This window comes from Phalacrocorax carbo, chromosome 15 (genome assembly GCF_963921805.1).
Source record: "Phalacrocorax carbo chromosome 15, bPhaCar2.1, whole genome shotgun sequence".
Taxonomy (NCBI): Eukaryota; Metazoa; Chordata; class Aves; order Suliformes; family Phalacrocoracidae; genus Phalacrocorax; species Phalacrocorax carbo.
In genome coordinates this window covers 16,213,248-16,240,487 of record NC_087527.1, presented here as the reverse complement: position 1 = coordinate 16,240,487, position 27,240 = coordinate 16,213,248, and the positions used below count along the sequence as shown (strand labels likewise).

General features: G+C 39.9%; 1 protein-coding gene across 1 annotated transcript in view; it reads left to right on the top strand.

Moving 5' to 3' along the window:
* LOC104042114 (septin-2) overlaps nt 1–27,240 on the top strand; it is a 40,505-nt gene that overhangs the window by 5,901 nt on the left and 7,364 nt on the right. The window contains exons 3-12 of the mRNA XM_064466579.1: nt 765–864; nt 2,361–2,447; nt 3,041–3,164; nt 7,839–7,973; nt 8,438–8,555; nt 14,626–14,727; nt 15,556–15,701; nt 17,706–17,789; nt 18,796–18,853; nt 25,732–25,825. Coding sequence (XP_064322649.1) covers nt 765–864; nt 2,361–2,447; nt 3,041–3,164; nt 7,839–7,973; nt 8,438–8,555; nt 14,626–14,727; nt 15,556–15,701; nt 17,706–17,789; nt 18,796–18,853; nt 25,732–25,800 — 1,023 coding nt within the window. The 3' untranslated portion in view covers nt 25,801–25,825. The remainder of the gene's footprint in view (nt 1–764; nt 865–2,360; nt 2,448–3,040; nt 3,165–7,838; nt 7,974–8,437; nt 8,556–14,625; nt 14,728–15,555; nt 15,702–17,705; nt 17,790–18,795; nt 18,854–25,731; nt 25,826–27,240) is intronic.

Genomic DNA, 27,240 nt, shown 5'->3' with positions numbered 1-27,240 from the left:
CCCCACTGGAAGTATGGCATTGTATAAAAACTGTTCTCATCATAAACTCATCTGTGAAGAAAACCTTTGGTTCCAGCTAGCTCATAGGTCCCGAAATCAAGTTGCTGCAGTTCTTGGTTAGGCTCCTATTAGGTTTTCAGTCAATTGATACCAGATGGTGAAGCAGACTGCCCTTTTTATAGCCCAGATCTCTTTGATAAGTTTTTCAGGCACATTTCTTTTTCCTGCTTTTGTGTTAGAAGTTAAACATTGTGCAGATAGGTGAACAGCATAACTTTAGAAGATAGGTCTCTCTGTGATTGTATCTTGGTAATCTCTGCAGTACTATACAACATTCTTGTTTTTCTGCATGTGAATGTATGCACTATCTATTTTTATAGAAGATAGTAGCAGCAGATACCAAATTTGAACAAACTTTTGACCTCTATCTTAAAATCTTCGGGATTTTTATCAGTGTTTACAGCTTAAGATTAATAATAGCGTGTTCTTGCAAGCTTGCAGATTTTTTTTTTATCCAAGGAGAAACTTTTGTTTATGTGTAGCCCAAGCACTTATCAGATGTCTATTTATATCAGACTGCTTGGTAGATGGGCCTGTTTCAAGGTCTGCCTTGCTATAGCAGGAGAAAAAAAAGTTTCATCCTTTATTTTTCCATGTGTCTTGTATACCTCTGCACTTTTTTTGTATAAAATCAACTGAACTCTCTTTCAACTTGTTAGGGGGAAGGGGATCTCATTTATCCTCAAGTTTTGTTTTCTTGTCAGTTTTCCGACTCAGCAGGCTATGTGGGATTCGCTAATCTGCCCAACCAGGTTCACAGGAAGTCTGTGAAGAAGGGCTTTGAATTCACCCTGATGGTGGTTGGTAAGTGACTCGTTTAAGTGTGTTTGACCGTTATACAACAACAAAAAATTTCTTTCACATAGGCATATATGTATTCCTGCTCAGCAACTGACTGTTACACAGAAGAAAAAGCTTTGACCCTCCATATGCTCTCTAACTGAATCTGTCACTATTTTGTCATGTTTGGTGAAAGGGAGTATTTGTAGTGATTAAAGATGATGACTTTGAGCCAACAGGACGTTCTTGCGCTCCTGACTCATCATCAGATGGTAGGGATAGCTGCTTAATCTTTCTTTGACCCCCATTTCCCCAACCGAAGGCATGAATGCACACGGTGAATATCTTCCTGTTGAAATGGTGATGCTACTCTTGTGTTCTGTGCTGTTCGATACCGACTCGCTCTGCTATTAGAACTAAACTTTTAATTTGCCTGTTCTGTGAGTGAGCACCTGCAGGAGTCTGATGGAAAGCCCTTTCGGCACAAAGCTGTTTTAAGTGACATGTTGATTTATAGTTGCATTGAATTGGTTTAATGTTATACAAGTGCAAAGGGAGTCCACAGTGCTATCACCTTTCCGTAGTAGTTACCTTGGAATTACATGTTATTGAAAAATGAAACTGAGAAGAGATGCGTAACACTTAATCTCTGTGCTCTGTGGTACTGTGTGGGATTATTTGGTGACGTGTTAAGCAGTGTCTGTAAAATAAATATGTAATTTGTGATAAGTGTAGAGTTTGTTATTTCATGTAGCTTGTGGTGATAGATACCGATAACTTCTCCATCTCTAAGATTAGGTTAGTAGCATCTAAAATAGCACAGGCATTTTTTCTCAGTGCCGACTCCTTGGGTTAGGAAAAAAGTGACTTTTTGAAAATTGAGATTTAGTAATTGTGTTTACAGGTTTAACTTTATCACTGTGATGTAAGACAAAATTTATATGACCTGAAGTTCTAGAATTATGGAACTCCTCAGGTGAATTTTGAATAATTTTCTTATGCTGTTTCATGTTTCATAGGACATATGTAGCCTATCTACGAGGGTGCAAAGCTCAGCTGTTAGTTTGGGATTGCTTTACACATCCTCCCCCCTAACAGTGTTCCAGGTTCACTTTCTAACTTAGGAAACCCTTAAAGCTCTCAGAAATTTTTAACAAGAGTTATAGCTTCTGATTTTGTAAGTTTAAATGAAAAAAAGCTTTTATTTCCCTGAAGTAACCTAACTATCTCTAGATCTGTAGTCGAAGTGCTGTGTGACCTTTCAGCTTTTATTATGACAACTATTACAGTAAACTTAGCATTTTCATGTAACATTTATAAAAACATTAGAGGCTTGTTTTTCCTGTGTTTTTTCAAGTGCTTAGCTGAACCTTTGATGTTTTTATCTCAAAACCTAGGGTGGATCCTGATGAACAAATTATTTTTCCTCCATCATGTGGGCTTGGGGAAAGAGGAGGTGCTTTAGAAAGCCTGGAGTAAAAGGTGTATACGCTTAATAACCTGAATTATTTTGTTTGTAGGTGAGTCTGGCTTGGGAAAATCCACTTTAATTAATAGTCTGTTCCTGACTGATCTGTATCCAGAACGTTATATACCTGGAGCTGCAGGTAAATGCGGGTTTGCAGTTCTTCCAGCACATACCCTATGAAATTTCATGTTAACATTGCTTCATTCTGGTGATAACTTCACCCACAAGACCCTTTCTTCACACTGTCTGGATGTGGTTTAATCCTCCAAATTATATTTTTTGAGCGGTCACTTTTTCATTTATATTTCCTTTCACAAACTCAGCTTTTGGTGTTTCTTTGTCAATTGTTATTAAAACAACCCCCCAGACCTTCCAGGTGTCAATATACCTAAATGTGTTTTTGCTGTAACCCCCATTTCCTCTATTGTAATGCCTTAAATCCTGGTTAGAGGCGTACATACCTTTTGGCAAAGAATCTGGTGTGCTTCTGAGTATGATAATTTTATTTTTGCATATTGTCATGAGTAAATCCCCCCTTTTTTAGTTCATTGCTTCTTGTTTATTTTAAAAAATGTGTTGAATTTTGACTAGCCTTTTTTTTAAAAAAATATTTAATGTTATGTAGGTTACAATACATTTCAGGTTGCATTTCTTCCTCTGTTGCTCTCTCCTGCAGGCGTTTCTGCAGCAATTGAGAGGCATAATAACAATCAAAATGTTCCTTTATTTTAGAGAAAATAGAGAGAACAGTTCAAATCGAAGCTTCTACAGTAGAGATAGAGGAGCGAGGGGTGAAACTGCGCTTGACAGTAGTTGACACACCAGGATATGGAGATGCCATTAACAGCCAGGACTGGTATGTGTGTAAATACTGCTTTGCTCAAGAGAGTTTGTCTCTTTTACAAGCACTGCTCTAGCGTGTCTGTCTCTCTGAACTTCAGTGATTCAGCTGGTGGTCTTTGGATAACTTGGATGTACTGAAAGGAAGCGACTGAAAGGAGGCTTGTTTTTCCTGTGGTTTTTTAAGTCAAGTTTCTCTTATTTTTGTTGCCTAAAATACATATATCTAGTAAAAATGCATTACTTTGTACAATTTCCTGTATGAATTTTCTAACCACTTCTTGGTGTTTTTACAAGGTTTGATGAATGTTCTCTAGGCTGTCCATGATTCTCCCTCAAAATTAATGGCCTTTCCTCCAGTAAGGTTCTCTGTGACAGCTGCAGTCAAATTTTTCTCTCCATAGCTGCTCTGATAAGGCAGAATTCTGGTGAAGGGAAGTTTTTTGTTTGTCTTTCTGTGTCTCTGGCCCACCCAGTTTCCATGTCCTTAAGACAGTATTTTTCATTCCCTGTCCTATATATGTACTACCAGCAATTTGTATAGAACTGCATTTTTTTATGATGGAGTTACTACTTAGCTCTCTCTGGCCTAAATATCACTGATAATCTTTAAGGGCTGAAATAATTGCCTGCAGATACACTGGACAACATACATAATTGCTTTAGTGTAAAGATCATGAAGAAAGAAAATGATAAAATAGCTGTGAAGGAACTGGGCATTTTGTAACAAAATTAGAATTAATAAGTTTGTTCATAAATGTAACTTCCAAATCATCATTGTCATGCACTTTTCTTTAACTGTGGAAGACTGATCTTGTGATAACATTTTTCAAATAAAGATGAGATACATTAATGCGCTCTGTAGGGTGCCTGAATTATTCCAGTGCAACTAGAAGCTAAACTTTGAATTTCCACACAGTTGTCTTTTAAGTGCTAGCAGTATTTATTTTGCATAGCCATTCATTTTTATTGACACTTTTTTGTGGTGGTGGTAATCCGGAGTCAAACTAGTGTTGCTGTGTAGAGAAGGGGAGCATAAAGCTACTACTGGTTGATTTGCGTTCTTCAGTGTAAGTTAAAGATCATGAGTGAGGCAATTAGCTGATAAAATAAATGTCTGTAATGCTAATAGAATGGTTTTTAAAATCTTTTTGTGACAGAATGCTGTGTTATCTGGAGCATTCTGAAGATCATTGTCATCAGACTTTTTTTTTCTTTCTTTGATGTACTGTAGAAACAGCATGCAGCAACATCAGCTGCAAAAATGAAGGCAGAGAAGTTATGTAAGATACTAAATGAGAGTTTGAAAGTGAAGCTGTAGTGGGATTTTAATTTTCCTCCCACTCTTCCTACTTTATTAAGTTGAAAAAAAATCAAACTTTTAGAATAACACTAAGGTATCTTTCTGGATTGCAGCACGGTCTTGCTTATTTTGTGCACTGTTGACTAGAGCTTCCTTCCGCTGGAGCTAAGAGCTCTGCAGCCCGTGTATTGTGTTACATAGAGCTCTTCCTGTTGATTGTGTTCTAATGCCCTTTGTTTATTCTGCTAAGATCTTTCTTAGAGACCTACGTGTTCGGATTTTTCCCCTTTCTTTTTTGGAGGCTTGCTAAATAGTCATTCCATGATGATTCAGACACAGTAGAACAATTTACTGGTTTATACTTAGTTTTATGTGACGAATCTTAAGTGTTGAAATACATTGTGGGAACAAATAGTACTTACATACTACAAAATAAAAAGATGCAACTAATTTTAATTGTCTCTCTCTAGTCCTATTTTCTTGTCACATGAAAAGACTGAGTTGTGACGAGTGTCTCATGACTTTTGACAAAGTCTGTTAGTCTTTACAGGATGTCCTGGGGACTTGGATGGATAGACTCTGTTTCAAACTGTAGTCAAGACTAACCCAGTGCCAACTATCGTCCTTCCTTGTTAGCTCAGATAAAGCAGCAAGTTTGCGTTCTTGAGCTTACGTTTGTGATCAGGAGCCTTTACTGCAGTTGCTGTTAACGGGTAGATGGGGCTGATCTCGATCCAAGTTTTATAAAGCACTTTTTCTGGGAAAGCTGCAGTTTGTGCAGACTACCTGTTTTTCAGGATGATTAATTTTACTAAGGTTATTTTTGGACAGAGGTAAATCAAACTGGCCCAATGTCCCTAGGAGGCAGCAACCGCTGGTCCCATCTCAAATATCTCTCTGCTGAGTAGGTTTCCTAATGGCTTTTGGTTTCTGTCTTTGCATTGATGAAAGGGCTTAATTTTAGAGTTTGGCTTTCAGGGATGGGAGCTGGGGTCAATTTTTATGTATTTTCCATCAAAGGAGTGCTAGTAAGGATGATGTGTTGTCAGGAGTTTGTCCAGGGGGACTCCTGGTTTGGAGGACTAACAGTGTTGGATTGGTAAATTCGTTGTTATAGATTTAGTACAACACATTTTCTATTTCTATCTAGTAGATTGTTTTTTCGTTTTCCAAATGTTATTGTATTTAAAATAGCCTGTAAGAAAAGGTTGATGCTAACCTCAGTTAACCATAGTGATAACTGTTAGATTCTCTGTGAAGCTGTAGCGCTAGCTGGAGTTCTGTACCCTAGAATCAAACTACACCTAGGAATGCTCTTGGCATCAGCTTAGGCGTGTGTTTGGAGAATTGCAAAATTCCCTGTGGTGGGAGGTTTGAAGCACAGCACCGCTCTCCCATGCATAAGGATGCTGGGGTCGTGACAGAAGCGTGTGCTTAAAGTAACATCTTTCATCAGCCAGAAGAGAGAGGAGGGGAGGGGAAAAAAAAATTGCTGCATGCACAGATTTGGGATCAAATCTGGTCTCAAGAGGATGGTTGACAGAAACAGTTTAACTTGTTAAATACTGCTGACCATACGCCACGTTTCATCTTGGTTGTGGCGTTGCAGCTCATTCTTTGATAACTGCTTTCTGGCTGCTGCTAACTTTCCTTTTTACTGGCTGATGTGAAGTTGTATTTTGTGTTTTTTGGCAGCTTGGTAATATTGTTCATTTTTCCCCCAATGGGCTTAAATGCAATGGTTGTGTTGTTTGCTGTTACAATACAGGATGTGCTATCTCCTAAGTAATGATAGCACAGTGGTATAAGCCAGGTGTTTCCCGGAAGTCAGGAGGTACATGACACTAACGCCATATTTATAGGGAAAATTATGGCTGTTAGAGCTAGCAAACTGCACGTAAACTAATTGCATTGCCAGAGAAATGTGTGATAGTTGCTTTCCCATTGTTTGTGCTTGGTTTCTGTCCTAGAATTTGTACGTCTTCAGTCTTGTTACCTTTCACCAGCTGAGAGGAGAGTATCGAAGATCAGCAGGAACATAAACCACGTTGCCCTTTTTCAACACGGTTAGGTATTAAGATGCTAGTTCTTGGAGACTTGAGCAGCACTAAGGTCAAAACCCAATAAATTCTGTGTTTTGCTGTGTCGCCTCCTGTAGTATGACTTAGAGCAGTGCACATCTTGCAAAGATACACACACGTGTGTATATATTCTGCTGTGGATTTATTCCTCCTAGATCCAAAAGCTTACTCAGCTTTGGAAAATCAAATTCCCTCTAGGATCTCTAATATCGTTCTTGTTACTTTCTTTCGTTATCTTTGTTAGAGCTACACAGCCTGGGATTGAACTTCGCTGCCTGTCACAATATTCAGCATCATTCTGTGTGTCATTTTCCAGATTACTAATTCTTTTTTTTTGTGTTCGCTTGTCTGTTTCCTCCATAAATTTCTCTTGTCAAATTTGCACTTTTTTAGCAACAGAAATACTACTTCTCTAGTTAAGCTTTCTGCTCAGTTTTCCCCCAAGTACTTCAAGTTATGTTCATGACACAGTCATCTGCCTAATCTCATCTTCATCAGTTAATTTCCCATTCCTCGCAGTAATATAAAGTGTCCTTTTATATTAATGTTGTTTGCAGGTGTCTGCATGGTCTGGAGTATCTTAAAACAATCTTAGTAATGCATTGTGTTTTCTCTCTCTGGTCACTGCTCTTTGTAGAAGATTAATCTATATGATCAAATTTTGTGTTCGTTTACTTCTTTGCAGGGCATATTTTAAATTGCCTTGAACTAAGTAGGAATTATTTTTCTCTGCCAACAGAAAAGGATTCTGTAAGGTAACAAAAATAGCTTAATAAATCATGTGATGCTTTAGTGCATGACTTGCGAATGTATTTGTACTTAATTCAAGCAGGTCAGAATACCAGAATTTTCATAGGTAACTATAGAAACCTAACTTTAGGGTCAGGGTTATAAATCAGGAGGATATCCGGGATATGTCATTTGTCAGCTGGTTTAAAAACAAATCCTCACCCCGTACCCGCAGAAAAAACCTCAATCTTCTGTTCCCGTCTGTGTTGTCTCAGCACTGAGTGCTTTTTTTCTGAGCTTGCACTCGAACTCTATCCAGTGGTCAGAGTAACACTTGAAAGTAGCTCTAGGCATAAATAGGCACTTGGTCGTTGCTATAAAAATATCTTTTTGTGTTATCAAAATACTTCTCAGTAGTAGAGACAATGCTAGGAAGTTGAATTTTTGTAACAGAAATGTTCTTAATTAAATTGTGATTCTCCTCCTTCTGTTCTTATCTCTTCATAATTCTTTTTTTATTGCTTTAAAGCTGATTTAAGATGCCTCTCTTTCTCCCCCCTCCCTTTCCATACCACAGCTTCAAAACAATTATCCAGTACATTGACAACCAGTTTGAAAGATACCTGCATGATGAGAGCGGTCTAAACAGGCGCCACATTATAGACAACAGAGTCCATTGCTGTTTTTACTTCATCTCTCCCTTTGGGCATGGGTAAGAAAAAGCTCTTGAGCTCCTTTATTTTTAGGGCGTTACATTGTGTTCATAAGTCTGTTCATTACTTGAACTGGAGACTTAACTTCAATGTTAATTGAGTTACTTCCTACATTGTCAGTTAGCCAGTGCAATTAAAATGGTCTTTGGGGATTAACGCTCTCCTCGGCTTTGTCCCCTTTTGGCATTTAACACTGTTTTGAAGCAGTCAATATTATGTTCTTTTTCACCCAGAAACATAAGAGCTTACAATATATGATTTATCTTCTAGAGACATTTTAATTGCAATTCAACCTTTACACAACCAAGCTGATAAGAGAGTGCTCTGACTTAATTTATTCTGGAAATACTATTTATGTAGATACTTGAAATAAATAACTTTTAATACTTTTGGTCTGTTAAAAACAAACAAAAAAACCCACCCCTTTTTTTTTTTTCTCCTTTTATTTTCCACTCGCTGGCAGACTGAAGCCATTAGATGTAGAATTCATGAAGGCTCTTCATGGAAAAGTCAATATTGTTCCTGTGATTGCCAAGGCTGACACACTGACGCTGAAGGAGAGAGAAAGGCTGAAGAGAAGAGTAGGTCTAATGTTTGATCATGAGAACAATGCAACCCGTACAGTGCTAAAGCCAAATATAAAGTAAATTCAAACTGCAGAGGGGTGAATGATATTGGCCGAGGACCCAACCTTCAGGGAGTGGGAGGTGGGAGATCTTCACTGAGGTCTGATGTGCTTTGCCAGTTACGCTTGCTGAGAATCTGGCCGTTCCTGGCTTCGTCTGTCTTAGCAAGCACCGCGCCCCAACAGAGCAGGTTTTGAGCAGAACGGTTTGTAACGAGGGCTCAGATCATCCTGAAATGCACGTAGTGTAGGTGTTTGAGGCTAGCTCTCATGTTGTTCAGTGGACTGAATGCCCATTAGTGCTGGGAGGGCATTACGTATGTTTGGAGAGTGTGTCTTTAGGTTTAGTCTCATCCTAAAGAAACTTGGTTTGCATGCTCTGTGCCGCATGGTTTGTAGCAAAATGTGGGTAAGTCGGGGTGACTGGAAACTTGCTTAGTAAGTGCAGCCATGATCCGACTAAAACCCATGATACAAACTAAAACGCTAATAGAGAGGCAGGAGAGTTGGGCTGACATATTAGCAGGGTCCTCTTTGTGGCTCCATTGTTACAGAAAAATGTATGTCGGCCTGTATACGTGTTCTCCTCCTAGGTTTTCTGTTCACGTGAAATACCAGGACATGTTCAGGGCTGCATTGGAGAAAGGCTTTCCAGACAGTGGGACTGAAATAAATCTTTTTGCCTTGGAAGACTGACTTGCTGTCTTGAACTTTTTTATTTTTTGCCAAACCTGCCCAGTTCAGGCCAGCCTCTGCCAAAGATGACTCTGTAGTGATTTCTATGGGAATGAAGAACATTTGTGGTTGTAAGAGTCTTTCACCCTAAATCTAATTTCCATTTAATCTTATCGTAGAATAATCTGGCCGATGAATGTAAATATTTAATCTTTCCTGGTGTATCCTCTTTGATTCAGAATGACTTCATGCACCTTCCTAAAGAAAGAAATGGGTGGTGGTGAGATTGTATTATGCTGAGAGGTGGTTCAGTAAAATTTGTTGACATTGCAAGCTTTTTTTTCAGGTTCTGTTGACTCCAAACCAGTACATTCAGTTGCAAAGTGGAACAGATTCGAACCCTACAAAGCCTGTGAATTTTTACAAGTTTAATAACTTATGCCTTGAGTAGTATAGAGATAATCAGTACTTCTAAAATGCAGTCTAGACTTTGCACCAGAGGATGCAAACGTTTTTCGTGGTAAGATATAATATGAAAAATTAACATAGAATCGTAATACCATTTTATACTACTGCTTTTTGGTTTTCATGGAGGGTATGATGGATGTAGTCCTTTAGAATGGTTATTGGATCTTTATTCCACGGGCTTGTCCATGAGGGTATTTTTCTGTTTTCTCAAAGAGGGAGTACAGCTTTATTTAACTGGGAAAACAGTATAGTTAACATCATGCTTACAAAGCAGTACGTTAGCTGAACTCAACCTAAATTCAGAGGATTTGTGTGGGTTTTTTTGGGCGGACCAGTGCCATGAAGGTGTGACTGTGGTTTGTGTAGGCGTGTCAGCAGCTACAGTTTGGCGAGGCGAGGTACTGCTGGCATTGCTGCTGTGTTTGTATGAAGCTCAGTGATGAAAGAAAACTTGCCCAAGAAATAGAATAAATCCTCCGTATCTGAGGAAGTTTAAAGTGGGGACAGTTGTGACTGTATGAACCTTGCCTGCAGTGTGGGCAAACCTTCACTGAAGGGGGGAGAGGTGTTTATACTGAAGTGACCAGTTTTATGATGAACTAGGTGAAACAGGGCGGGGAAGATAATTCATTGAGTTAAAAAGGGCCTCTAGATCTTGCTGGGAGAAATTCTGTCCAGGCTCTTGAGCTTTTGTTTTGTTCCTCTTCAAATGCTGTGAGGAGGCGACAGGTACTGTGGGCAAGATGAAAGAACTCACAGGGGAATAACAAAGCTGAGATGCGGCTGCTTATGCTGGCTTTACCGCTTTTCTTTTTCTGTGGCTGTACTGACTTGGTGAAAGATTTTTATCCAATAGTAATATTGTTTGTGGAGCTGCTACTCTTTATAAAAAGAAACCGTATTTGATCTTTCAGCAGCATACTTCAGGCTCAGCTTTCATAGGCACTTATTTTTTGGTTCAGCACCTGGTAGCAGAATGATGTTGAAATGATTTGAAGCAGGCATTTAAGTGGAACATTAATTATTTGACAATGCAGTTCACTGGGAATCTGAATGTTCTGCTTTGTCATTTCAAGTACATCAAATAAACTGATAGAAAATAGGTTCTAGCTACAGTCATCTTTCACAAAAGCAGTTCCTGGGTGAAATGAAGAGGAACATACTCTTACCAGGTTTCAGTACTTGCTGTCATTGTTTTGGGACTCTTTCTTCCAAGCTCCTTTTACCTGCTGCTTGGTGGCCTCTCCCAGGGTCAAGCACAGCATAGTGCCCGTGCTGTTTGACGCTCGCTTCTGTGTATTGGTAACATCGAGTTTTAGCTGAAATGTGGCAGTAGTGCAAACAGGCTTGTTTCCCAATGTGAATTTGGAATTGCTTATTTTTCAGTACAATTCTGAAAGTGACATTAGGTCGAGGGTTTATGATGTACACTTGCTGTGGAAGGGAGAGATGAATCCCAGTTTATGTATCCTGTGATGAGCAGATTAATTTAAAGGCAACCTCACTTGCCCATACTTAGGGCTAATCCACGTCTAGTTCTTTCTAGTTTGAGCAGTTACTTTTAACTAACTAGTCTTTAAAACAGTCTTAACTTATGTATATGGACACTACATCTACGTGTTGGCTAAATATAATGAGACGAATGGCACTTATGCTGGCGTCTGAGGGAGTGGTTAGGACACAGGTAAACAAGTCTTCATTATTTTTGTACTGCTGGCAAAGGTCACTCTACAAACTGAGTTTATATTAAGTCAAATGTATAATGTGGTTCCAAAGCTTTGAAAGTCTAGCTACTGTATATTGTTCTAACTCAAAGCATCTTGGCTAACAGAATCTCTAATCAAGACTAAGAATCAAAATCCTGCTTTGCTGACGCAGCTTGAAGTCTTTTTTTTTTTTTTTAGATGTTTCTGCCATTTGGCCATCAATCTGAAGTAAAATGTTTTTGTTCTGCCGCTTTGGACTAAGCAGCAAGACCAGTTTGTGGTGCTTGCAAAGGAAACCCAGCTTGGAGTGATTCCTGTTTGGCCTTTCTGGAATTCAAAGTTATTTTTTAAAACTCTTGAGTGGGAAGAAATGCAAGGCAGTTTCACAAGCTGTGCCATGCAAGGCTGCTAAGGAAACCTGCTCAAAAGAATGACTTCATGAGAGGGGAACTAATATTTTGACTTCTTTTTAATTTCCCATGGGAAGGCTAATCTTTAGGAACACAGAATCCTCGGAGGCCAATAAAATTCAGATTTGAAGAAGCAAAATGCTGTTTCATTGTTAGAACCATAAAATACAGTTTGTTTTTATTGCAATTCTTTTTCCTTTCAGGAAAGCACTAGATTTAACAGCTGTAATATATTATTCTAGCACCCCTTGTTGTCGGCTTTCCCGTTATTGTTCCACTTGCATTTTATCTTTAAGATCTCAGCCAGGTTAAATGTGCTTTCTTGTTTTATGCAGCTGCTTAAAGGCATCACACTGCAGCCCTGCCGCACCTATCCCAGCTGCGCATCTTTTGGCATCAGCCGGTGACGATGTAGTTATCTTCCATTTCGCAAAACGGAACGGCATGGATTGCTGTCAGTGTAGTTGTGCGAATGGAACTGTCAGTTGCCTCTTGCCAACGCGTATTCCCGGATTGCTGTTTTCTTTTAAAAATATTGCTCTCTGGTGGTGGGGGCTCACCGTGTGTTAGCGTGCGCACGTGTGAGTGCGGGGGATGTTTATATACCTGGCAGGAAAACATCATCATGGGAATAACTGTGGTTCGTATGTGGTCATTCCTCTGCTAACGGTGTGAAGGATTGTTTTATTTTAAACAGCTGTTTAATAATCAAGCTTGGGTTGGACAAGTTTTATTTATACCGTAGCTATCGGTTGCCATCAGGACAGAGGATGGAGGAACCCAGCAGTGCTAGGGGAAGGCTCGTTAAGACCTCTCGTCCATCTGAAGTCTGGCTGTGTTTGTGTCATCAAGTTAATGTCCAGTTCTGTACGTAGCAATGACAGCACAAGTCCTTACTCAGGCTTTTCTGAATGTTTTTATGGCCACCTCACCCCCGCCCCACTTCTGCCCCAACTTTGTGTGCTGGAAGAGTTGATTGCTGCAGCAGTGCTGCTGCCTGGTTCAGGTGCGGTTGTGGGGTTACAGCCGGGGCTCGTTAGGGAACACTAATCTAGGAAGTTTGCACAGTTAACTTTTCTGCTGAGACATCCGAGACCCCTTTGAAGAGAGTTGGTGTGGAATCTCAGCGTTCTTCGTGCTCTCCTCGTACCACCGCACTTTCTTTAGCGAAAGAAAATCTTGTCAGTGCATCTAATGAGATTTCTGACACAGATATTTTAATAGTACGGCAGTAGAAGCATTCTCGTCAGTCTTGAAGAAAGGACTGACTTGCACCGCCTTTTGAAACTGCCAAAGGCCTGGAATTACGCTAGCTGTGTACCCCTGCAGTGATTTCATTAGGAGAAGAATGTATACAGGAATACAGTCGGTGTATTTTTTTATGTTAATCTCAGACATGAGTGACAATGAAAACACTGTTGAGGGACGGTTTTTCTCTAGTGGATTTTGAATAACTTTCTCCAGTTTAAGTGGATAATAAGCTTTTGTCTTTTTGAATCAAGAGACAATAGGCACTGTCTTAAATTTTTGTATATATCAAATACACAAAAAATATACTTCAACGTGAGCTGCATGGTTTTGAAGCTGTGACTAATGAATCCCTTCTACAAATTCATTGCTTTCACTTATTTTTTCATCTTAACTTCACTTTGGTTTTGTCTGCTTCTGTATTATGCTCCATGTGAATCTTCTGGGTTTTTTAGTGATTTGCTTGCGGTGATTTCTAAAAATGCTTCTATCTTTTGTGGATGTTTTAAAATCTTTAAGCCTGTGTTATTTGGCCCTTTGGACATTGAGTCAAGTTGGTCTTCATGCTGTGAGTCTTCAAAAAGTGTTGTGCATAACAAATATTTTATTAGCTCTGCAGCTAACATTCATAGCAAATAGTGGCCTGATTATGATGTTTGTTCCCCGAGTACAGCTACAGATTGTCTGAAGGCCTTGATTGCATCTTGACATGTTTATTTTAAACCTTTATTTCTGTATCACTGCACAAAAATATGCTAGTTATGGTCGTATGCAAAGAAACATACATCAGGAATGTCACAAAATGCATTAGGCAGTGAGTCTGTTTCTCTTTGGACAGACAGGGGAGCTGCCGTTTGTCTTCAGCCATAGCTGATTTTGCAGGCTGTATCACAGGTAGATTACGAACGGTTTAATTCAGGGGTGATCTTGGCAAATGTTTTGGCTTTTTAAAGTGCCTGTTAGCAAGCTCTTTAAAAGAGAATCTCTGTAGCTAGCAAATCTCAGCAATGTTCTTAAGATATATATTTTGCACGAGTAAAATAAAATCTATAAAATCCATCCAGGTCTAGTGCAGGCTTCCTTTCTTCGTTTTAAGGGTGTGGTTGATTTCCCACTTAGTATTCCTTTCTTACATCTCAAAACATGTAGGTTGCTTGCTGAGTGCTTTTATACCTTGAACTGTTCTTTCCAGGATGTTTATGGACTTGAGGCTCAAGTCTCTGTTGAATGAAGAAAAATGAAAAATGCTGGGCTCTTTCCTCATAGGTAGAATGAAATTAACGCCACGTAAGATAGGCTTGTAGGACGCAAACTGATTCGGTGGTATATAAACTCAAAGCATAAGTAATGGCAATTTCTGCTAACGATTTTTTCTAAGCATTATCAAACTACTTACAGCAGAAAAACAGTCCGAGGTCTCTAGATGTGGCAGACTAGTAAATCAACTGTATACATTTTTAACTTAATACCTCTCCAGTGAAATAAGAATTGATTATTCCTCCTTTTTTGTAAACTTCAGGTCCTGGATGAGATTTCTGAACATGGCATTAGGATCTATCAGCTCCCTGATGCAGATTCTGATGAAGATGAGGAGTTTAAAGAACAAACCAGGGTTTTAAAGGCAAGTTTCACTCCTAATTTGTTATTTTGCTGCAGTAGTTCTTCAAGCCTACAGTATGATTAAAGGTACTTTATTCCTTTATAACGTGTTGAAAATTCAAGTTTTCTTTGGATGTTGACTCTGAATTATAATTCTTTTATTCCAGTCTCTGCTTCATCATAGTTCCAAATGTGGTGTGTCGTGACTTTCTTTTCTTTTCATTTAAATGTAAGCAACTCTTCACCAAGAACTCTGATTTGCAGGCTGTTTTCTGACTCACACCTTTTAACGTGCAAGCAAAGAGAGAGAATGTGTGCGTGTTACGGTTACATACTAATAACTTCCCTCTCGTTAAGGCAGATGATAAAGGTTTTACTGAAGTCATTTCCTCTTTGTGCTGTGATACTTGCAAAGGTGCTTGAAGAATGTATCTGAAATTCTCTCTCTAGCTACTTTAATCTGTATCTGAAGTATGTTTCTGTTGGCCATTTTCCATGCATGAGGATACGTCAGATGACACATTATGTCCAAACTGTACTTCAACAACAGTCAAGTGTTCCTAAAGCAAAGCGTCACTTCCTTTTGTGCCTCTAAGACAAGCTGATCCTAACAAAACTACAGGTGTTAATAATGTGAGGCTGCATTGCCTAGAAGAGGATTTGTTGGTTTTCTGATGTGGGAGGATTGTAGCAGAGTGTGTTTGTCAACACACTCTGTTCTTCCCCTGCCCCATGTCTGTTACTTTGTGTCTGCACTTTGTGCTTTCTTTAAAGGAAAACCAAAACAAAACACAAAAAAGTAACCAGTCAAAAATCAAAACAGTAACTTGATTTGCTCTGTCTCACCTAGGCTAGTATTCCCTTTGCTGTTATTGGATCCAACCAACTTATTGAGGTGAAAGGGAAAAAAATCCGAGGCCGTCTGTATCCCTGGGGAGTTGTTGAAGTTGAAAATCCAGAGCACAATGATTTCCTTAAACTGCGCACAATGCTGGTGTGAGTAATGGTGAAATTATCCCATCTCCTGTGGTGATGTAACTGACACAATGACCAGAGCGTTATAACAACATGAGCTCCTTAATTCAGAACTAGCTCTGATGGCAGAGTGACTTTTTATGGTGTGTCCACCACCCGAGCTTGTTTTGCTGCTGTAATCCTCTGATCTCCAACTTCGGAAAATATTTTCTATATTTTACGCTGTCAGATACATGTGACAGATTTCATGCCTTATGTGAACTGATTTGAATGGCTTTACGTATAAATGGAATTTTTCTTGTGGTGCAGTGGGTGGGGCAGAGAGGCCTTTGAAATAGTACTCAAAGTGTGTAGAATACTCTTCGTAGTTTAATCAAGGGCAAAGCTCAGTTTTCTTGGCAGCGTGGGAAATCCTATGTTAAATATGACACTCTGCCCCTTTATGGTTTTAGCCAATGTGCACATTCTGCTTGTGTGGATGGTGTTACGTGATTTTTCTTTTTTTAATGACATCTTGCTATTGTTGGAAATTGAATTCCATTGTGTGTTTCTGATTTCAGTCCCTGCTGGGCAGGGATTGCCCTCTGCTGGTCATCGGTAGCAAGCATGGCTTTCCCTCTCTTTCTCCTCTCTTTCTCCTCTCTTTCTCCTCTCTTTCTCCTCTCTTTCTCCTCTCTTTCTCCTCTCTTTCTCCTCTCTTTCTCCTCTCTTTCTCCTCTCTTTCTCCTCTCTTTCTCCTCTCTTTCTCCTCTCTTTCTCCTCTCTTTCTCCTCTCTTTCTCCTCTCTTTCTCCTCTCTTTCTCCTCTCTTTCTCCTCTCTTTCTCCTCTCTTTCTCCTCTCTTTCTCCTCTCTTTCTCCTCTCTTTCTCCTCTCTTTCTCCTCTCTTTCTCCTCTCTTTCTCCTCTCTTTCTCCTCTCTTTCTCCTCTCTTTCTCCTCTCTTTCTCCTCTCTTTCTCCTCTCTTTCTCCTCTCTTTCTCCTCTCTTTCTCCTCTCTTTCTCCTCTCTTTCTCCTCTCTTTCTCCTCTCTTTCTCCTCTCTTTCTCCTCTCTTTCTCCTCTCTTTCTCCTCTCTTTCTCCTCTCTTTCTCCTCTCTTTCTCCTCTCTTTCTCCTCTCTTTCTCCTCTCTTTCTCCTCTCTTTCTCCTCTCTTTCTCCTCTCTTTCTCCTCTCTTTCTCCTCTCTTTCTCCTCTCTTTCTCCTCTCTTTCTCCTCTCTTTCTCCTCTCTTTCTCCTCTCTTTCTCCTCTCTTTCTCCTCTCTTTCTCCTCTCTTTCTCCTCTCTTTCTCCTCTCTTTCTCCTCTCTTTCTCCTCTCTTTCTCCTCTCTTTCTCCTCTCTTTCTCCTCTCTTTCTCCTCTCTTTCTCCTCTCTTTCTCCTCTCTTTCTCCTCTCTTTCTCCTCTCTTTCTCCTCTCTTTCTCCTCTCTTTCTCCTCTCTTTCTCCTCTCTTTCTCCTCTCTTTCTCCTCTCTTTCTCCTCTCTTTCTCCTCTCTTTCTCCTCTCTTTCTCCTCTCTTTCTCCTCTCTTTCTCCTCTCTTTCTCCTCTCTTTCTCCTCTCTTTCTTTTTTTTTTTTTTTTTTGACAATTGGAAAGGATTAGGCAATGTCAGCTGTTAATGTGAGCCAAGGAGCTCCACCTAGTTCTTGGTCACAAATTATACTTTAATAGCACTTCAGATTCAAAAAATACTTCAGGAATTAAAGTATCTTTTTGAATAACTATCTTCACAATGTTCTTAACACCGCAAAGCCTGGTATAAACAACTCCTATAAAGTAATTAGTGAACAAGAGGAGGACAGCATACTTTGGGTCTTTGAAGAGTATTGGTGGGTGGGCACTTCAGTATGGATTAAAGACCGAAAACATGAAAGCAGTGTTCTGGCTAGCTTTATGGCAGGCTTGGTCCATAAGGATTATTTTTCCAGTAAACACATCCATTATATACCACAAAAATAGAAGATAAAAGAGTGTTTTTCTTCCCTTTGTCAAGAAGGACAAAGTGTTCAATGGCCCTTTGCGTGTTTCAGAACGCACATGCAGGACCTGCAGGAGGTGACCCAAGATTTGCACTACGAGAACTTCCGTTCGGAGAAGCTAAAACGAACTGGCAAGTAAGTGTGTGTGTGCCTTGGGCTCTTCTGCTTGTGAGTCTCTTCATTTTCCACTGTGACATTGAACTTGCTCCTCCTCCTAACTGATCCCACCTGTAATTAGTTATTTCTCATGAGATTTCAATCTATGGAGTTACTGAAATTTGTATGGAACTCTATTCTTAAAGAGGAGTAGTATCTAGTGAAGTGCCGTGCTTACAAACGGCTGTTCTTGTTTGTGTATCCATTCCCCCTCTCTGTGCTTCTAATTGGAATGCACGTAGGGAAGTGGTGGGCTTCAGGCAAGATAGGTTTTTATGTAATGATGTCTGCTTGGAAAAAATAAACCCTAGTGGGCGCATGTCTAAATAGGCCCCAGCCTATCTGATTAGGTAGGATGTTGCTTCTCCAGTTGTTGCAGGACTGCCGTGGTGGCTGGTCTCTTGCTCCTTCATGTAGAGCTAGAGAGAGAAACGTTTAGACCAAACAATCTTTTTTTGGTTGCGTGTGTGTGTTCTGTGGTGTGGTGGCTTGTTTTGGTGCGGCTCCCCCCGCCCTTCTTGGTAAGGTTTCTTGGCAACTTAATGTGGCACAGGTAGATGAAGATTTTTTGCGTCTTTTTTGATACCAACTTATTCTTGTCCCCATTTTACTTGTTCTTTAAGTGTTCAGCCAAACATTTTGATCTTAAAGAAGAAAGGAAATAACTTAGCTTTTTAATGGTTGATTTTTGTACCACGTATAGAGATGGTGGAGGGAATCTCTTGATTAGAGTAAATGGCAAAAGGATCCCCATAGCAGTGAAGAAAAGGAATTTTAAGAAATGGAGAGTGAATAACAGGAGTCCGAGGTAAAGGTGTCCTTTACAAAAGGAAAGGATGGCTTTAACGATGTCCTAATCACCCCGTGTGGAAACATATAGACTTTTTTGTTTTTGTTCTATTAGCTGAAATATGAGCCTTGAATCTGTTCTTGGAGGTTTTTACTTGTGTATCTTCTACCACTAATGTACTCTTTTGTTCGATAGGCCTGCCGAAGAAGAAGTGGTAGACAAGGATAGAATCCTCCAGCAGAAAGAGGCTGAGGTAAGAGGGGGCTGCTAAAATTCTTGTTCTTTAATATAATATGCAGTGTTCCCATTCCAGTATTCTCCGTCAACTACTGCCTACGGAATGTAAGGCTGGAGTTGTGAAACATGACAGACCTAATCTGAACGTACACGTTGCCCATACAAAGTGGTTTGTTTATAGTCACTGCCCTAGTGTGGATGGTAGGTAGCATGTGGACTCCTGGCTGTGGGCAGGGTATCACTTCCAGTTTGTATGCTAATTTTCCATAAGGATAGTTGCTATTTTTTAAGTATTGAAATCAGTTTGTTTGTCAGCCACATATGCTGCTTTAAACATAGTATGCTGGGGTAGACTTAGTCTAATGTTATTTCAGATGTGCACGGCTTACTACAAGCATGCTACCAGTAAATTTCTTATGTCATGTGGCTATGAAGTAGAAAACGGTTGTTGAGTCCTAAAAATCCCACGATATATTTAATGTGTATCTTTCCTCATCTGACTATGATTTTTGCTGCAAGTCAAGATTATTTCTGTTGTACCAGTCACCTTATGGATTTGGTGTTTTCAATCTCTGATTTCTTACTCTGGTTTCAAGTTATTACTAGGCCTTTCAACTTAACATTTTTATGCTAAAGTTCTAAAGATTCAGAGATTTTTAGCCTAGTATTTAAATTCAAATAGTACACTGCCAATGCTTATGACTGCTTGCACTGTGAAAGCTTACAGCTCGCTGCCGATCGGAAGATAGTATTTTTTCTGTTTACCCTTCTTTTATCCAATTCAGCTTGGATCCAAGTCCATAAATGCAGGAAAGCGTGACTTAAAAGACCAATGCATATATGCAGTGATTTGGAGTAAGAAATAAAAAAAACTACAAGCAGTCTTGCATGTTTCTGAGGTGGAAGATTCAGGCTCCCGTACATGGAAATTTTTGAAATACGGCTACTTCAATCCGTGCATTTTCTTTTTCCTTTATAGCATCCATATTTAAAAATAGCTAATGCTGGCATGTTGACATGAATAGCAAAGAACTTTCCTAAAAGGAAATGCAGAAGCAGCCGATCATTGCCATAACTAGTAGTTAATAATATGAATTGCTAGAGATTAAATGAGCTGCACCTTTATCACTGTATAACTTCAGCAACATAAGCATGCTTGACGGCCATGCGTTTACGAGAGTGGAGCTTCTGCAAGTGTTCTCTACACAAATTAACCACCTCCCGTTTACTGATGTGTGTGCAAAGCAACAGCAGACCATCAGCGCATCGCCAGGAACACTAGATGCTCTGGAAATGTCCAGAGCATTGTTAGGAAATGTTTTGACTTTTTTTTCCTTCTTAATGCTTCCAAGATTCAGACAGTAGACTTAGTGAATTTGTCATAACTGTTTCTCCTGTTATTTGAACTACGCAAATCATACATGTCTAGTTAAGTAGAAACTTGGGTATCCTTGTGGAACTATTTGTCCTAAGGCCTATGTCTGAAAAAATTCACCTATAACAGTTTCCCCTGGAAACTGTTCATATGGCAGGCACGTTATTACACACTGGTCTATTCTGACCACTCTGTGTGAACGTGTGTGTGTGTATATGTGCATGTAATGGGTTTTTTTATATAATATGGCTTAAGGGATGAAGTCTTGAATTTCTTGGAGGACAGTCACTGAAAGTTTCGTCTGGGACTAATCATCTCTGAATAACTGCTGTTGAAGTTGCGGAGGATTAGGTTAGAACTTGAAAAAACAAATAGGTTTTTAACTTCTGCGTTCTATTGTCCCGAGGAGATCAAGAGGCTTTGCTGAATCTTCTGTAGATAAGCCAGTATGAAATCCCTTCATCTCCGGATCATGCCTAAGGTTCAGACTGGGAGAAGTCTGGGGAGGAAAGAGGCAGAGAGGAAATGGGCTTGCATTCCATGGCCTTCGCAGAGAAAACAAATACCCATTTCCCCTCCTGTTTTGCATTCCCATCAGTAACGGTGCTTCAAGTTCTATTTACAGTTTTGTGAGGTTTATATAACCTTGGAAGGAATGAATGCTTGGGCTAGAGCCAGGATCATCTGTATCAAGGCATCACTCTTGCTAAATGATCTTTTATTATGCCAAAGGATGTGGTCCCCAGTTCAGCAATTTGGAATTGCTAATCTGTCATTTTGGATTTATTGCTCAGTCTGGTTGTGCTTTTTGCTCATTTGCAGTTGACCTGTTTTTCCTGAGCTTGGAAGGGAAAGTAAGAATAAAGATTATTTTGATGTTGTAGTGTAAATGGGCACAAACTTAAGTTTGTAGTGTTGTGCCATATTCTTCCTATGTGGAAAATATCTCGTAATAAAAACCTTTCAAAGTTTTGAGAGGCAGTACTTCCAGAAAAATGTTAAGGCCATGATTACACGGAAACAGTAAGGAACAAGCTTCCTCTGATTTTTTTCCAGTGAGCTACCCTGAGGCTTCAGGCAAATCCCTTTGCTCCACTGTCCTTGGTAGAGTTGGTCAGCTGTAGGCTGAATATAGCAGAATTAACTGCAGTGTTGAAGTTGTTTTCTCTCTGTCCTTCCACTTTGTGCATGCATTTAACCCTTTGGCAGATGAGGTTAAGAACGCTGGTTTAGTGTGGGAGCCAGGAGGGGCCAGCCGGCAGAGCGGGGCTGCCAGGCCAGGGTCCAGCAGCAGCCCTGCGGGTAGGTGAGGTGGTGATGAGCGTGTGCGGGTAACTGCCTGGTGTTGCAGATGTTTGTGTAAGCCTTTTCTTGGAAGATAAGGTGAAAACTTCTGTGGAGTGACAGCAAGACTGCTGAGGAAGGCCTGCAGACCTGAGGGAAATAAAACCAGCTCTAAGGTTTAATTTGTGTTGGGGAATGCTGCTGCTTAGTGCAGGGGGAAGGAGGCACGCTTCACGCAGAGTGCTTCAGCCTTCCTCTGAAGTGATGTGGTCTCCGTCCTGGGAGAACATCCTGAGGAGAAAACCCTTAGTAAGCAATTAGCAAAGGGAATCACTTGGGAGCTGGAATGAAGAACAACTTTTTTTTTGAGTAATTGCGCTTTTATATGTTTGGAGGAACATTGCTTCCCGCACGTGTAGCGTGAGGGCTGGGGCCATAGAGACTTCTGCTATTCATGATGTCCGTGTGTCCTGTGAAGGGCATTTATCTCAATGGTAGCCCCTTTTCCCATACAGTAACTTTGTCAGGAGGATCTTTCTTGTCTTCAGTTAACAAGATTGGTATTGGAAGTATTTTCAACCAGCACCGTCATGGGAACATCCTGGTGTACTAGAAAATCCACCCTACTGTCTTCCATCTTGGCCTATTCTTGCAGCCTCTTCCCTTATGAGCTTTATTTAAAAGCATGGGCAGAAATAATACTTAGTGCAGGGAGGGGAAGCCTGTCAGTGGGAAGTAGATATTGTTTGGTTTGACATTACCTTTCCTGTGATATCTGCAGGGTTGTCACTCGCCTTGTTCAGACAGGAGTAGTCTTTGCTGGTACCACAGGTGAAATCTTGTAGGTGAAGCAAAGCTGTGTGTGGTTTCTGGTAGTGGCGTGGAAGCCATTAGGAAGCTGTAGGGTTCACTTCTAATGCTGTAACCTTAGCTCTCCTTTCAAATGTTTCTTTTCTGTGTTGCTACAGTAGTTACGGGTAGTCACTACCCAGTAGTTACACGGTAGTTTGAAGTAAATTTTAGTCCTGACTAAATGGAGTTTATACCAAGGCTAAGTTTAATCTCTTCATTTTTGTTCTCTGGGAATTCACAAGAATTGTTTGTGTTAACAGGTTTCCAAACATTATTTCCTAGCTTCCTTTTCCTCGTGTGCATTGACCCTGTGCTATCATATTGTAGTAGCCTTTCTTTAGGGGACGAATGCAAGTGCCCTGCAGAATATATTAATGCTGCTCTTACAAGTGGGAGGGTTTACTGCTGAGCAAGATCAAAGTCGCGGTATGCCCTTGATGCTTGCAATCCCCAGCAGCGAAGGGAACACAGATGTTGATATGACATAAATTCCAGTCTTGTGTGATCTTTTGCCTTCACTTTTATTAAGAGGAAAGATTGTTTGTCTGTGCAGCAGGTCTAGTAAGGTGAGGAGTTGTTTTTAGCTTGTATTGTAACGCGTAGGAATGGTTCGTATGTCCTGTCCTCTGCTTGAAGAGGAATTGTGGAAGCGACTGACGTGGTTACCACTCTTAGTACAATGCAGCTTGATTCTTCTTTTTTTAGTTTTAATTTTGCACTCAAGCTGACGGGATTATTACAGTGCAAATGACTTTCTCTCCAAGATATTTGTGTGCATTCTTCCTAAGCTCAGTTATTACCTCCAACTTTAGCCTGACAGTTACGCAGCCAGGTTTTTGTGTTTGCTAAGAGTACTGTTATGGAACTGATAGCTGTGAGTTTGCTTAGAGCTCTTGAGAAGCCACAGTTTATGTCAGAAAGCAGCCGTTCTGGATTGTTTGCGTATCAAATGCTCAACAAAAAAACCAAAACAGAATGCTGATGCAGCCCAGGGTGCAGTGAAAAAAGTAGGTGCACTTAAGTACCGTTTTATTTTCTTTACTCTTTATTTTGCCAGATTTCCTTATGAAAAGGAACTTCAGTGATGACTCGCCTACTACTAATGGCCATCCAAGACTACCGTGTGCGTAGTCTTTTTTTAACAGTCTTTGTGCCTGAAAGTTTGTGTGCTGAATTATGCTAAAATAACTTCAGAAGCTTGCCATTATCTAGCTGATGGATTAGACTAAAGCTCCACGAGTAGATCTCAAAAACACCACATGAAAATGGAAAAGAAAATCTTACAATCTTAATGTTGGAGCAGAGCAGGTCTCCTAGAGCTTCTGTCCTACCCTACATTTGAGCCATATGCGGCATCTGATTTCTTTCATGGTGTGGGCATATTTTTATCAATTAAGGTTAAGAAAATGAGAGACTGGATGCTGTATTAAGTCTTAAAATATGGTGTTGGCTATTAGCAGAATGCTGCATTTGAGCAGTCACCATAATACATGTGCAGCAGTATCTTCCCCTGTGATTACTGAATGGCTTCTATTTTGGGAATGTTTCATGGCTCAGCTTGGAGTGCTCTTGGGAAAGCTCAAGTAGGCGAGCTTCCAAAAAGCTAGTTTTATTCTGATGGTAAATCTGCAGAGAGGCAGTTCAAAAGACCAGGTGCCTTACATTTTTCCAAGTTGATCTCTGAAACTTTTCTTGGACCGTGGAGTCAATGCAACTCTCATTTTTGAGACTTTTCTGCTCTTTTTCCTCCTTCCTGCAGCATTATGCCATCTTTTTGATCAGAAGCTTTTTGTTTTAAACGCTTAGCAGAAAGATGTAGATGGTATATCATAATTACAGGCTTAGCTGTATCTCGCGCTGTTCCTGTGCGAATCTCCTTTTGTCAGAGTGTATCTGTGCCACAGTCAGAGGAACCTGAATTAGCCCCTACTGAACCCTGCGGTGCTGCAGCAAGAGGATAGGTACTGGTTATAAACCAGCTAGTTTTAGGCAGGCTCTGCTATCTCTGGCCATGCTGCAAGCTCTGCACTCCAGTTCCTTACTCTTTCCCAAACCTGTGTCTGAGGCCAGGCAACAAAAAGTGGTCTGGGCATCTGCAGTTAATTTTCCCCTGTCCTGTGATGCTTCTTCCAGCTTTTTTTTTTTTTGTTCTTTAAACCAAACATCTCAACGTCACATACATGTAGTCAAGCGTTTATCACAGAGTCTTTTGTATGGACTCTGATGGAGGAGCTCATATTACAATAACTGATGTGGCTGACGGGATGAAAATACCCTATACTTGTATGAACACAGCAGTGCTTTCTGAGTTGAAGAGTCATCCCCCCATCTCTGCACCCTGCCTCTCCTCCCCACAAACAGATGAAAGCAATTCTCTAACTACATTTTCCTAAAGGGGTAAAAAGCTGCATATATTAAAACCTGCACAATTATTCTTAGAATTATGAAAACTTGCTATAGAAGCCTCAGATTATTACGTGATCTTCAGTTTGAGATGGACTCATGTCTTATACAATGTGGATGGAAAATTGTGGCCTATTTCTTCACTGGTTTGTAAGATCGGGCGCTAGCAGTTGTGCGTGTAGAGCTTCCCCACCTGCTTCTGGAAGGAAATACCTAGTCATTTGTAAACCGAATTAGATGCATTTGCATATACGTTTTGAAAATGTGTATTAGTGTTTTTTATTCTTTCTTAGGAATATTTATTTAAATTAATGTTATTTTTTCTGAAAAGAATTGTCTAAAACTGGCCTTTTACGAGATTGAAATTAACTTGTAAGCGTCAGAAGAAAATGCCTTTAAGACAACAGTTATTTCCAGGAAGGGTCACTGTTTCAATGTAACAATATTGGTGCTTAATATGTTTAGGCTGTCTTTCCAAATTTTGTAAACGTATTTCTATTTTGCTTTTGAAGTGGTATTTAAATTCTGTCTGCAAGCTGGGCTGTTAACTCTGCAAATTCTTAGCCGCAGTATCTGGTTAGCCACAGGATGAGTACTGCTACGTGATGTTACGCTTTGAGCACTTGTATCAGTACAAAGCTGCTTCAGCTCACTCAGGCAGTGTATCTCTGTACACACGTTTCTTTATGGAAGATTAAATGTTAATTCACAGGTCCACAAGCTGCAAAAGATTTTTATTTTATTGCTTATTTTTCATTATAAGTATTCTTACAAATCTTTTGTGAAAGTTAGATGTAACGCATTAAAGAATCTGAGATGGGAAAAACAGTTTTCAATCATATGAATTAATCTAACATTTCCGATCTATAAAGAGGCAAATTGGATCTGTGTTCTACCATGGAAGAAGATGATTTAAAGTTTCCTGGATTTTGGATTCCTTGTGAAATTGTTTAAACCATGTGGGTGTTTTTCTCTTACAGCTGCGCCGCATGCAGGAGATGATTGCACAGATGCAAGCCCAAATGAGGATGAAGCCTGGCGATGATTAAAACGCTTAACATCTGGATGCGCCAGGTATGACTTTTCTGACCTGTTTGCTCCTCTTATGTAAGATATTCACAATGACTATTGTTAATTTTGCACTTTGGACTTGCTTTTGCAGTACTTAGAGAAAAAAAATGATTTTATGGGTAGACTAGAAAAAAGATCTCTGCAGATGTTACCTTTTCCAGCTGTTTTTAAAACCTGTAAATGTTTATCTTCGGTGCCTTATTTTTGGATCATCTGGCTTTGGTTTTTTTTTTGCAAAAGCTGCTCAGAAAATTAATTAGACTATATAGAAACAAAAGTTAGGGTGTTTTGGGGTATGCAGGCCGCTGAACTCATAGCAGTTTTTTCAGAGACCCAAACAAAAGTTTAGACAAACTGGTCAGGCGAACTGAATACGGACTCCCTTGATGTCATATATGATACATGAGGTGGGATCAGAGTGAGTGAAGAAAAAATTATTGTAGCAAACATTCAAGCTTTCTTCAGCATGCAGCTCTTCTGGCATACTTTTTTTTAAATGCAAGAACAAAAAATAGAAGGATATGAGAAGTCTTGTTGCTTAATACTTCAGTTTAATACTCTAGTTGTGATTGCTGGTCTTCTGGAATGTAAAGCTTGAATAAAATGGATTATATTATCCCTTATGACCTTGTGGCAGCTGCCAACATTCCAAGCCTAAAATAAGGAGATTTTTTTTTTTGTTGCCTTTATTTGAACCTTCACTCTTCCTGTTTATATTAAAAAAAAATAATTCTCCAAACGAATAAACTTATTCACTGAATTCCCATTTAAGCAGATGTTGATGGTTTTACAGGTACGTATGCCATGATTTTTGAGTGAGGGGGAAAAAGTAGTTCAAAATCATGTTTCTTACGGTCACAATTCCAAGTCTTACAGATAGAGGAGTCTTCGCATCATGCCTTCCAACTTCCACACTAAGATATATTTTCCCAGAGTTGGAAATCTAAACACTGAGGATAATTTTGTGACTGACCATGCAGTGTGTGCGATAGCAGTGTCTGACGTAAAGATCCCTCTTCCCCAGACCAGGAGCTGGTAATTTTGCAGCCTGTTAAATATTTCAGTCTGAACTGAAGGTCCCAAGCTTTCAGGGGGACTTTGTGACCATATGGCCGAACTCTGACCGCTTGTGAAAATGGCTGTTTGATGCAGGACACCTTATGTAGTTTAAATTAATAATTTACATGGTAAGGAGCTCAATTCTTTCTGTGACTTGCAAATCACATGTAATCACGTGGCATCCTTTAAACTGACAGTAAGAAAAAGCCACCCTAAATCTAACAGGCTTGCCCGTAGTTGTTGCTTGCAGAGCGCAGGATGGCAAATGATACACGTATATTCAGAGCTCTTTCTTCAGTTCCTAGCCACTGGGTTTGCTGTGAAATCAGTATCTGAGGGCTAATAGGATGCAGTATTCC